This window comes from Panthera onca, chromosome B2 (genome assembly GCF_046562875.1).
Source record: "Panthera onca isolate mPanOnc1 chromosome B2, mPanOnc1 haplotype 2, whole genome shotgun sequence".
In the NCBI taxonomy this organism is placed as follows: domain Eukaryota; kingdom Metazoa; phylum Chordata; class Mammalia; order Carnivora; family Felidae; genus Panthera; species Panthera onca.
In genome coordinates, this window is record NC_138343.1 from 8,122,016 (window position 1) to 8,134,055 (window position 12,040).

Here is a 12,040-nt window from a genome sequence, read left to right on the forward strand (position 1 = left end):
AATTATCTGATAAGGATGTGCACTAACGGTTTCACACAAGGATGCTTCCTGTGGTATCACGTGTCATAGTGAAAAACTGGAGACAAGCTAAATGACCGATAATTAGAACATTAGTTAGATAAATTACGTCACTGCCACCCGATGAAATCTAATGTGATCATTTTAAAATCAGTTCTACAGGAGTAGTTAACACCTTAAGAAATCATGAACAATATAGTTCAGGGGGACGTGTTACAAAACAGTGTGAGCAGTACAATTCGAGTTGGGAGTGTGTATATATTTGTGAATGATCCATGCCAAGATGCTAATAGAGATCACTAGGAGTAGAAGTAGTTTTATTTTCTCATTAGGGCTTTTCCACATGTTCCAAATATTCTGTAATACACATGCTTGCTTTTGTACTGTATATATATGCATATATTTTTTACTTGGAGACCCCATTATGATAATTTGCCTTTCATTAGTTCTCAGAGAATTTGACAAGTTGGTTCTTATATTTTAATGCAGCAGATAAACTCAAATGCAGTTCTGTCTAGCTGATTCTCTTCTAGCAGATGAGAAATGCCAGGGGGTTCCAAGTCTTGCTAATCACAAAAAGCAAAGGAAGCTGTGGCCACAAGCAATCAGCGGACAGTGTAGAGATCCGTTCCGGGGCTTTGCAGCTCCTGATGTACTAGGTTGCCCCCCATGTCCACCCTCCGGCACACGGCTTCCGAGACTGGAAAGTGTGTTCAGAACATAGCAAATTCTTCTGGGGCAAACTTACTCTGTTCTTCTAGGGACAGAGGGTTTGGACAATGCTTTCTGCCCAAGATTTAAACGGAGTTCCCAAAGGAGAAGTGGATAGGATACTCAGCTCTCTTAGCCTTCTTGCCTCCCTCATTCCTTCTCTTCAGTTCCTTCTCCTTACAGCAAAAAACTCACTTCACTCAAAGAGGGGGACACTTGACTCTTGAAGCAGTGGGTGAACCACCTCTCAGTGCAGGGCTGAGAACTGTGTGGGCAGAGCCCTCTTAAAGGAAGCAGATGTTCTCAGGAGTTGGTAAAACTGTGGAATCATAGTGGTAATGATTAATCTGTTGTAATTTTTCCCTCACCAGCATTTGCTGAAACTATTCCAATAAGCACAGATTTGACTCATTAATTCACAATTTTTTTTTTAAAAGGAACCATTTCCATTAAGAAAGGAAAGTGAATGGTGTTGACAATCATTGATAAGCCTGTAATTAACTGGAAGTGATGCTTCTTCCCTCTACAAACAAGGGAGGGAGATATACCATAATCAGGGATACTCTAAAATTTCTGAGCCACCCAGCGAATGAGGTCTTTGTCTCTAGACCTCCTCAGTCACCAGTATCCCACCCCCATTTGGGACTCTTTCTGCTCCACCTAGAATCCTACCATAGAACTGCCTGGCAGATAATTCTGGTGATCAAGATGTAGGTGATCAAGGTGGAGGCCTCTCATTTCAAGGGCCTCCAGGAGTCAGCCAGACAATTCTGAAGATTAAGGTGGTCTTCCCTTCTTGCCGCTCCATTTCCTGCCTAACTCCCTCTCTTTCTCTCCCACCACCAACGGTCTCTTATGAAGCAGCAACCTTAACTCAACTTGTACAGGTCCATCCGGCCTCACACAGGGGAGGTAATACTGGGTTGAGCTTCAGAGAAGGGGATGTGGGCAAGTCCTTCAACCATCTCTGCACTAGCCGCTCCTTACCTCACAGCAGCACATACTACTTCAGTGATCCTCAGGTGGGGTTGGCGGAAAGAGTACGTCCCCTCTCAGGAGAAGGCATCAGAATAGAGACCAGATGTGTGGAAGTTGGCAAAGCACACTTCAGTGATCTAATGTTTATTGACAAAAACTCCAAAAGCCAAGTTCAATGACACTGGTTTAGCGCTGGTGGGGATCCACAGAGGATAAAATAAGGAGGTATTACATGAGTTTGAAAAGAATGAGAAACACAGAAGCATTGCAGCTCAAATTGAACCAAAGAAAACTAATAAGAACTCCTGGGGAATAAAATCAGAAGACTCAATGAGCAACCATTTAATCATTAATGTTGTATCTTTTTGCAAAACCTTCTGTGATACCGCTGGGTATGAGGTAAGGACTCCAGGTGACACCCTCACAGCTCTCCTAGTGCTTAACAATTCTTGACACCTCCTCTCCCTAGACACTCAGCAGGGCTGAGTTCCTTTCTGGAAGACAGAAAAATAGACTGAGTGGCGTTATGGGTTGAATTGTGTCCTACCCAAAATATGTCGAAGTCCTAACCCTCTAGTATCTCAGAATATAACATCTTTGAAAATAGAGTTGTCGTAAATGTAATTAGTTAGGTCAGGATAAAGTCCTACTGGGGTCGCATGGGCCCTTAGTCCTGTGTGACTAGTGTCCTCGTAAGAAGAGAGGAAGAGACGCAGACACACAGAGCGAGAAAGCCACGTGATATTAAAGGCAGAGGTTGAAATGATGCATCTATAGGCCAAGGAACGCTAGGGTCTACCAGAAGCCGAGGAAGAATCCTCCTCTAGAACTTGCAGACAGAGCATGGCCTTGTCAACTCCCTGATTCAGATGCCTAACCTCTAGAACCGTAAGAAAACACGTCTGTTGTTTCAACCTGCCCGGTTTGCGATACTTTGCTATGGCGGCCCAATACACCGGGTGACAGGCTATGGCAACTTTCCTCCAACAATCTGTTAGGAATGCAGTCGCTCCAGCATGCACTTGGTCTGGTTGAGGATGAGGAGGACTAATGGCAGTGGGTGGGCTTCCTGGGCGTGAAGTACAGATGAGGCAGGTGTTTCATTTTTACAAAGAAGAGTAGTGAGGTCCTGCCGGTGGAGATGTTCAAACGTAGACGGACGCCCGTTCAGCAGAGATGTTGAAAAGGATTTAGTTTTCTATATGAGGATATGGACTCTAGAATTATCTTGAACTGTCTCGCCTCCATCCAGAAGGTCCCCCATGAGAGGTATGCAAAATCCACATGGAACCACGCTAAATCTTTTTTGGTCATGGCCCAGTCAAAAATAAAAATGTTTCTTATTGGGCGCCTGGGTGGTTCAGTCAGTTACGTGTCTGACTCTTGATTTAAGCTCAGATCATGATCTCACAATTCATGAGTTTGAGCCCTGTGTTGGGCTCCATCATGCGGAGTCAGCTTGGGATTCTCTCTCTCTCCCTCTCTCTCTGTCCCTCCCCTGCTCTCTCTCTTAAATAAATAAATAAACTTAAAAAAAAAAAAAAAAAAAGAAAATGCTTTGCAGGTTGTGCCAAAAAGCCTGGAATATTGCTTGGTTGTTTCCATCTTTTCCATCTAGAAAATATTCTAGGCCTCTTGACATAGACTTCTGCCGATGCTTTCAAATAAGTATCATGTGTTGAGCACTAACCATGTTCCAAATTCTAAGTTAGTTTCCTTTTACACTTAGAGTCATATTTAATCACGTGCATTTACTCCAAGATGTGCCACGTATTAGCATGACTAAGGTAGCATGATAACACCCTTCTAGAAAGACGAGGCAACTGTTCTCAAGAACCATCCTGCACAGGTAGATAACTCACGCTCAAGGTTCATGAATCACTTCAACTTTGACCCATCCAATGTTCACTTGCAGGCATAAACCAGTGTAGGATCTTGTCCTAGTAACTGCAGAGGTGGGCCAGGGAGAAGTTCCAATACCAGAAATGGCAGACCACATCTGGGCTCTGCAGCAGTGGAGGATGCAGGACATTATTATTCAGCATCACTCATTTAGACTCATTTAGACCAAACAGATGCTGGGTGGTACACACAGTGATCTCATTAAGGGTATGGGCTCTTTTTTTAAGTATAAGCAATTATTATCCATTTTCATTGCAACCACTTAGCTTCTGTAGAGCATTTTAAGAATTTGTAATAAAATCAGGAGATAATATGACTTTTAATAACATTTATAGAAGGTATAAAGATCATCATGCAATGACTAACACCTATGTTCCCATGTCCCCAGTTTAAGAAGAAGATGGCCGTTTTCTTCTCCCCCGATGTAACTACATGAGTTTGAGAGCTATCTTGAAAGGGGCTCTGATGTAAGTCTCCAAATACACAAGGCTGAGCTGATTCAAACGAGTGCAGACCTGTGCAAACTGCGGAACTAAGTGTGCCCCCATTCCTCTGGTCTGTGACACCTACCAAGCCTCAGAAATTTCTAAACCTATTCCCTTCCAAACCAAGGTTTCTAATTACACACCGGAATAGCATCGTTGTCATGTGAGCATGGGTTAGAGATGCCTCTGCCCATGCAAAGCCAAACTCTTCATCTCAGACCTACTGCCAGGCTCCGTGGCTGTGGGGACTCCTGTTCTACATTCCATCCCAGCCTCTGAGCTCAATGGTGCCAGGTGCAGCAGCAAGACTGGGAGTCACAGTGAAACGCTGGAGTGACAGAAACCCCAACCCGTGGAGTGTCTTTGATAGGGGATGACTGTTTGCATGCCTGAGGTGGAAATAATTCATGAGTATTGACAACACTCTAGCCAGAAAGGCCGAGGGAAAGTGCGTCCACATACACACATAACCCAGGAGACAGCTCCTGGACCTCCTTCCCAGAACCTCCCAGAAAGCTCTCCACAACCAGTGGGCCCAACTCTTCCCCATCGTAACTCTAATCTGCCAATGCCAGAACCCATAAAAATATCCTCCAGCTTTCAGTGGATCAGTTTTCTCAGGATAATCACATCTTTCAAATACTTTCCTGCCTGTCAGCATTTTAAAGGACAAAGATGAACCATGAATCTTGCTTTCAGAAAAGAGTCCATTCCTGTGATCTGTTGGCTAAAAAACATAGCCCCTTTCTGAAGCTTAGTCTAAGCGATTACTACTAATACAGTAGTATTAATCTATTAATTGGTTGTAGATACTTAAAATTTTAGTTCATGTTGTTAATTAATGTGAAAACCATTTAACCTGTGTCCATCAACTGATGGATGGATAGCCCAAATGTAGTATATCCACCAATGGATAAAAGACATAAAAGGGATAGAAATACTGAGAGAAGCAGACACAAAAGTCACATATTATATGATCCCATTTATGTGAAATACACAAAATAGGCAAGTATCTGTAGAGACAGCAGATTAGTGGTTACCAGCAGCGAGGTGGAGAGAAGGCAAGGAGTGCTTATTTAATAGGTAAGGGGTTTCCTTTTGGGGTGATGAGAAGTTCTGAAACTAGACGGTGTTAATGGTTACACAACATCACGAATGTAATGGCCACTAGATCGCATCCTTGAAGACAGCCACAATAGTCAATTTTATGTTCCACATATTTTATCACGATATTTAAAAAGGATTTAACCTCTGGGTTTCCATTTCCTCATTGATATTCTCAGATGTATTTTCTTTGGTACGTTATAGAAAACATAGAATACACTGCTTTGTGAAAATCGTTGCAGATAGAAACCCGTAAGTAAGCGCAACTCAAGAATCACCATGCTGAGCACACACTCAGTGGCTGACACCGCCCAAGACACCAGGTCACCGGGACAAAAGGGTAAAGGCACCCCCCACACGTTGCAAACCGTACAACTTCCTTATTCTCTCTCAACCCCCATCCCGGGAGAACAACGCCTCCTATGATAAATGGCTGGTCACGATTCACAATCAGAACACTATTTAGAGGTGGTTGTGGTTGTTCCTAATATATTCTAGGTACCTGATATGCTCAGAGCACAAGACAATTTTTTCACACGATTGAACTCCTTAGGGCCTGTCTTCTAGATCATTTTGTTGGTTTAAAAAACACCATTGCTCAATCATTGTCAAGTGTGCCCATGTGCCCGGTGGGGAAAAGAAGGGAAATTTGGTTCACTGTGCTAAGATTTGCCTTTTAAATTTCAAACTACATCTTTTATTTCTTTCAGCAACATCAAGCGTTAGCATGCCACTTGCCTCTCTGTTTCTAGGAATGAAGACTAGAAATCTTAATACGAAACATTAACTCAGTGGGCTGGTCCAGCAGAGTAATAGATCTTTGGAACTACAGGGGCAAAACCCTGCCTGGGCTTCCTCAACTCACAATAAAGCGCCGTGGTTCTTTTATTGAACAATAGCATTTAAGTCCCAAATATATCTATGCAGAAAATAATGGCAGCTCCTCAAACAGAAGACTGAAGGAACGATTCGGTACCAGCGCTGAAGGGCCCTGGCGCTAAAGGTGAAAATAACAGGTTGGATTGGAAAGAGCTGCTGAGACCGAAAGCAATCAATGACACCTCAGAAGTGCTTATTTGAGCTGGGATCTGTCCTATTTTACATGCAAAGCACGCTGCATTAGCAACCAGATGGTATCTTCCTTTTCCTGGTGGACTTCCTAGAATTCCCGGAAGATTCCTGCCTGAATTAGTTCACTCTCTCTGGCCAGCCTAATAAGATCTCAGCTAGCTGACAAGTCTGAAGTGCAAGGAAAAATGAATCCCAACAGATAAGCACAACTATTTATTGGGCTTATTAAGAAGAGAGGAGAAAGAAAAGAACAACGTGGGCATCAATATAGTTGATACCTTTGAGCCTCATTCCTTTTTTTAACCCCTGAGAACTCGTAAAATCCCAGGTCTGGGAGGGATACCAGAGGTCAACAATTCAACATGCTGGATTAGTTATCTACCGCCACCTAACAAATGCCACCAAAACTTGGCTTGAAACGGCATCGTTTATAATCTCACAGTTTCTAACCGTCAGGAATCTGGGTGCAGTTTACCTGGGTCTTCTGCCTCAGGGTTGCCGAAAAGCTGCAATCCCGGGGTGGGGGCGGACAGAGGTTGTGGTCATCTGAAGGCTGGACTGGGGAAAAATCTGCCTCCAAGTCCACTCTAGCGATTGTTGGCAGGAGTCAGTCCTCATGAACTGTCGGCCGGGGGCCTCCCTCTGTTCCTTCCAATGTGAGTCTCTCCACACAGCAGCTCACAATATGGCGGCTGACTTCATCCAACAAAGAAGAGCACAAGAGAAGGAATACAAACAACACAGAAGTCACCATCTTTTGCAAACTAGCATTTTTGGGAAAATAAGTAAAGTTATGCACCACAAGATGGCCGACGAGACTAACATAAGCTCTAGTCCCTAGCTTAGAGATTCCTCTTCCGGGTTCTTCTTTCTGCCCCACTTGCTGCATATACCAAATTATTACTAATGCGGAATGCAGAAGTAACAGATGATAAATTGTTCCCCATGCTTGTGCTTGGGACTCAGACCTCTGCAGAAGGATCTCCTCTGAGCCCGCTGGTGTGAAATAAAACCCCGATCCGCCAAGATCTCTGAGTGTCGTTTGGCGGTTCCCCTCTAGCAATCCAGCCTGGTTCCATAACAATATCAGACATGATATCCCATTACGCCCTCTATTTATTAGAGGCAAGTCATAAGGTTCAACCCACACTTAAAAGGGGGGATTCCACAAGGGCCTGAACACCAGGAGGTGGGGTCCCTGGGGGCCACCTAAGAGGCTGCCTGACATCTACGCCTGTTAAACCCTTTTATCGTCCCCACAGACTCCTCAGTGGCTTTTGCTTTAACTGCTTCTGCCATGAAGAGCTAACTCACAGCCATCTGAGAGCCCTAACTAGTTAAGGAGCTCTCCTGGTTAACCTACCTGCTACTGTTTGGATTCAGGAGATTCTGTTTAATACCCAGAAACTCTTCAGAGACCCTTGAATTTGAGAGATTTATAAGGGAAAGGTTTAGAAATGGGCACTCTGCTCGTGTGACAAGATCTGGGAGTTGCAATAGTGTAGTTACTGTAAGGGGAAGTTTTAACACACCATTTAGGGTAACCTCAAGCATCATAGATATTAGAGACCAGCTGAGTTAAGGGAAAGCCAAGAACCTTGACCTCCCCATGGCCAAGTTCCTCTTAATCAGCCCCATCCTGGGCTTTCCAAACCATTTTAGAGATGCATACAGTTTTGTCTGCTTGTCCTTAAAGCTTTTAGGGAATGTTTAAAACAACTCCGGACTGTGCTGTCCCTATAGAGGGTCAAAGGCAGGGTGGCAAGGATGGTTGCCTGAGTTCTGAATCTGAATCCCAGAGCTATCTGTGAAAGGGGCGGGGGCCTCAAGACAGCTGTGGTGATAAGCTGGAAAGGCCTTCCAATGAATCAGGAAAGAAAAAAGCCAAAGAACCTGAGGATACAGTCACATCATAAGCCTTGGAGGTCTTGGTTTCCTAAGAGACTGCATTGCACCTGGTCAGAAGGGGTTAGACAGGCATAGATATGGACCGAAGACAGGCAGTAGGAAGGGCAAGAGGGGTCAGAGGCCTGGGGCCTGGTCGGCTCCTTTCTACCACATTTCAGCGGTCACATTCATCCTTTCTGGCAGAACGCCAATATGCCGCATTTAAAATAGGGAATACATGGGGTGCCTGGGTGGCTCAGTCAGTTGGGCATCCGACTCTTGATTGCGGCTCAGGTCATGATCTCATGGTCTGTGAGTTCTTTGCTGACCGTGTGGAGCCTGCGTGGGATTCTCTCTCTCTTTCTCTCTCTCTCTCTGCCCCTTCCCTGCTCACTTGTGAGCCCAAGCTCTAAGTAGATAAAAACTTTAAAAAATAAATAAATAAAATAAAATAAAATAAAATAAAATAAAATAAAATAAAATAAGATAAACCAAGGCATCCGTGTGGGAGCTGGGTGGGATGGGTGAGGGAGGGAGAAGTGAAGGGTAACGCATCATGAGTCTGATCCTTGGTCCATCACCTCCATGTTGTCTCAAGGGATGGCATCCTGAGGCCTAAACTGGGGGACGGTCACATTATTCATGGATTCAGAGTGTTTGTAGCCAAAATCTAACTGACCAACTTAAAAAAAAAAAAAAATCACCTAATGAATTAGAAAGCAGAGACACCCGGACAGACATGGCTGCAAATGGAACGCTGTACCGAGGTGAAGGTGAAATGCCCCTGAAGCCATCTGCTGAAAAGGTTATTTCCAGTTAGTGCAACGATAAGAGAGCTGGTTGAGGGTGCACTCATGTGCTGTCATGTTTTAGCTTCTCTCTTTGCCATTTTACACTCTTCTCCAGCAGTGGACCATGACCGCTCCATGGGGCTGTCCTCAGCTTCCCAGATGATAGCACCCACCAACGGGAGTTAGATTTTTGTCTCTGGCTGAATCATAAGGACAAGAGGCAAAAAGTGCAAGGGCTGTAACAGCTCTCTAACCCCAATGCTTCTCAAAATGCCCTGGAGCAAGTTCAGCGTGCTCATTCAGCCTCCGATGCTGAGTCACCCAGGCGAACTCAAATCCCAACCAGTGCAAGAAACACCCTTCCAGAGCTGATGAGAATGCACAGGGTGCACTTCTCCAAGATGTTCTATTGAGAACCTGTCAGCACTGGCCCTCTGGAGACACGTGAATGATAGTGGGTGCAGGGATATAACGAACCAGACCCCAAACTTGCCCAATAAACCTAAATAAACACATAAGCTGCAGAATGAAGGCTTCCAGAAGCCTAAGAGCCTCTAGGCCAGTCAACTAGTGTCTCCAGTCAAAATGAGCACTCTACATCCATACTTTCCACCCTGTATTGCACGCGGGCCTGCAGTATAGGTCAAAAAAAATCAAGAACGGGGAATTATATGTTTCAAGATTCAATTTCAAGGAAAATGAAGGTGCCTTCTACCAGTCCAATTTACAACTGATCAATCTTCACTCATGACAACGTCAATGTTTCTTTTATGAACCTCAGACTCTGTGGTTTACGAGTAACTCAGCTAAGGATAATACAGCAGTTTGTACTCTCAAAAGATAAATGCTTTAAAGAAAAATCCGTTACCACACTAGGAGAAGGGGGCCACGATGGTTTCTCCCCCAGTCTTTTTCTACTAGGAGAAAATGCATGGTGGGTTTCTCCAAATGTGGGCTGCATAAATCTCCCATGCAGTGTGTCTGCTGGCCTCTTGTGAGATTCAAGATTACAATGAGACCAACTCATGCTTCTGTTTCTGGCCCGACTTAATAACTTACTAATTATAATTGACTGAACACCAGGCTTCAACCCACACATGTCAAGACTCATTTCTATCACCATTTTGGAGCTATTGTATTCTACAGAGAAGCATACTGGGAAGAGACCAATGGGTCACCGGAACATGGCAGACCTGAGGTCGATATCACGATCCAGAATATGAAGCCAGATGGTCTGAGGGCCTGGGGATAGGAGTGGGGATCTGGGGTCACGCAGGCACCACAGGATGCGGGAACGAGGTCACTGAGCCCTGGTCACTGGAATTGTATGCTCTTAGTGATAAGTGAGTGAGCACAATGCTCTGAAGGGGCATCGCATTAGGGGTTTTTTAAATAGGGGTGATTTCACACCCAGGCCCACTGCCCAAACCATCTGAATACTTTCATGTCTAGATGCCTCTGGTCTAATCCCCGTAATTGGAGTTCATTGCACTGGGGATAACGGAAGGGGGTAGTGGCATGAGATAGTTTTCTAAAAATATGGATTTATCTCGGTTTAGGTATGATGACAGTGTAAAGGGGCAACACAGCCCACAGCAGTTTGACTAGCCCATCCTTAGCCTCTGTCATCACGAAATAGGATTGTCCTGAGAAATCGACACAGACAGAGGTTAAGTTCCTTTGACAAGTGTCTTCTTTAAAAGGTGGACTGCAAACAGAGCTCAGGACTCCGGACTCCTAACTCAATGCTCTTTCCAAGGGTACCCATCGATCTTTCCATGCAAAGTGCCAGTAGGAAATATCTCTTTCCATGGCCTTCCAGCAACATATGTGAGTCTGTGCCAGTGAGAGGCATCTACAAAACGAGGCCCAAGAAACATTTATGGAGATTGTTCTTGGCCTCAAGAAGCTTGAGGGCTGACCCCTTAATCCAGCTCCTGCATGGAGATACATTCTCCACAGGATGCAACTTCTTCAGGGCTTCTCTGGAACGGCCATGGGGTTAATCTCCCAACCACAGGAAACCTAGTTATTTACAAGTCCCAGTATCTCTTTCCCACCTCTTTCCCTTCTCCAGCTCACATGGAAGAACGCTGGACCCAGCCAACAACCTTTGCCTCAAATCTCATCAAGGTGGAAAAGCCAGCCTGTTAGCAGAGTCTGTCCCCACCCCCACACGTTTGCCAGGACAGATTTCTTCTCTCAACACTGTATTTATTACTGGGGCGTGAAACACAAATCTGCAGATGTCTTTTCCACTCGCCTGCTGTTAGGAGTCTACTCAATAATTTAGCTCTCTCTCCCTTAAGTACATTTGGTTTCTGTTGGCTGTTGCGTAAGACAGCGCGGGATGAATTCGGAGGTAGCCTGGATTCCTCCTCCCACCCTCTCCTGCCTCCTCTGTGCTTGGCTCTTGCGAGCATCGGTTTGCAGCTGCAGGAACAGAATCTCCTTAACTCTTGGGCAGCCACGACCGTCACGCTGCTCGTTCAGAGACATAGCGCTCTGCTGTCTCTCCGTTAGATTCTCACAGCAAATGGATAGTTACTTACAGAAATAAAAACCAAAAAACTATCACAAGAGGAGACCAGACACTGGCAACAGATAAAACAAAAGGAGGCACCAAGCTCTTTAATTAAGGTTCACGGAGGCATGTGAATCCTAGCTTTTAGTTACCCTGCTGTGCCTCTGCCTGATTAGCCACAATGCATCTGCTCGGTTTCCTGGTATCCATCTGTACTGCGAGGGCGAAATGTATTCTGGTCGCCCTGCTCCTCAATAAGATGGCTTAGAGGCATCAGCTGTAGACCGACTCACGGTTATGCGTGTTGACAGAGTGTTTCCTGCACTCCTTGCTGTGTTGACGTGTAAGATCACACCATCTTACATGTACCTGGGATTAACTCATATCCACACAGCCAGCCCAAATGAAATGCCTACCCCCGGGAAACCCGGATGGTTTGGGGATGACTCACTTCTCCGCAGACGCACTGCAAGTGGAAATACACCTCAATCGTATCCCTTTCTTAAAGTCCACCCGTCTGTTCTTCGATGGCTCATGCCACAAAATTCCTCCTTGAGTAGATTAAAAGG

General features: G+C 45.0%; 1 protein-coding gene across 2 annotated transcripts in view; it reads right to left on the reverse strand.

The window, feature by feature from the left end:
• Positions 1 to 6,584: 6,584 nt before the first annotated feature.
• The window catches only part of CDKAL1 (CDKAL1 threonylcarbamoyladenosine tRNA methylthiotransferase), a 705,817-nt gene continuing 700,361 nt past the window's right edge, over positions 6,585 to 12,040 (reverse strand). The window contains exon 16 of one of the 2 annotated variants that reach the window (XM_078446595.2): positions 6,585 to 6,961. In XM_078446595.2, the coding sequence (XP_078302721.2) occupies positions 6,884 to 6,961 (78 nt within the window). In that variant the 3' untranslated portion in view covers positions 6,585 to 6,883. Of the gene's footprint in view, positions 6,966 to 12,040 lie in introns of both variants that reach the window. The other variant, XM_078446596.2, reaches the window with a different exon arrangement.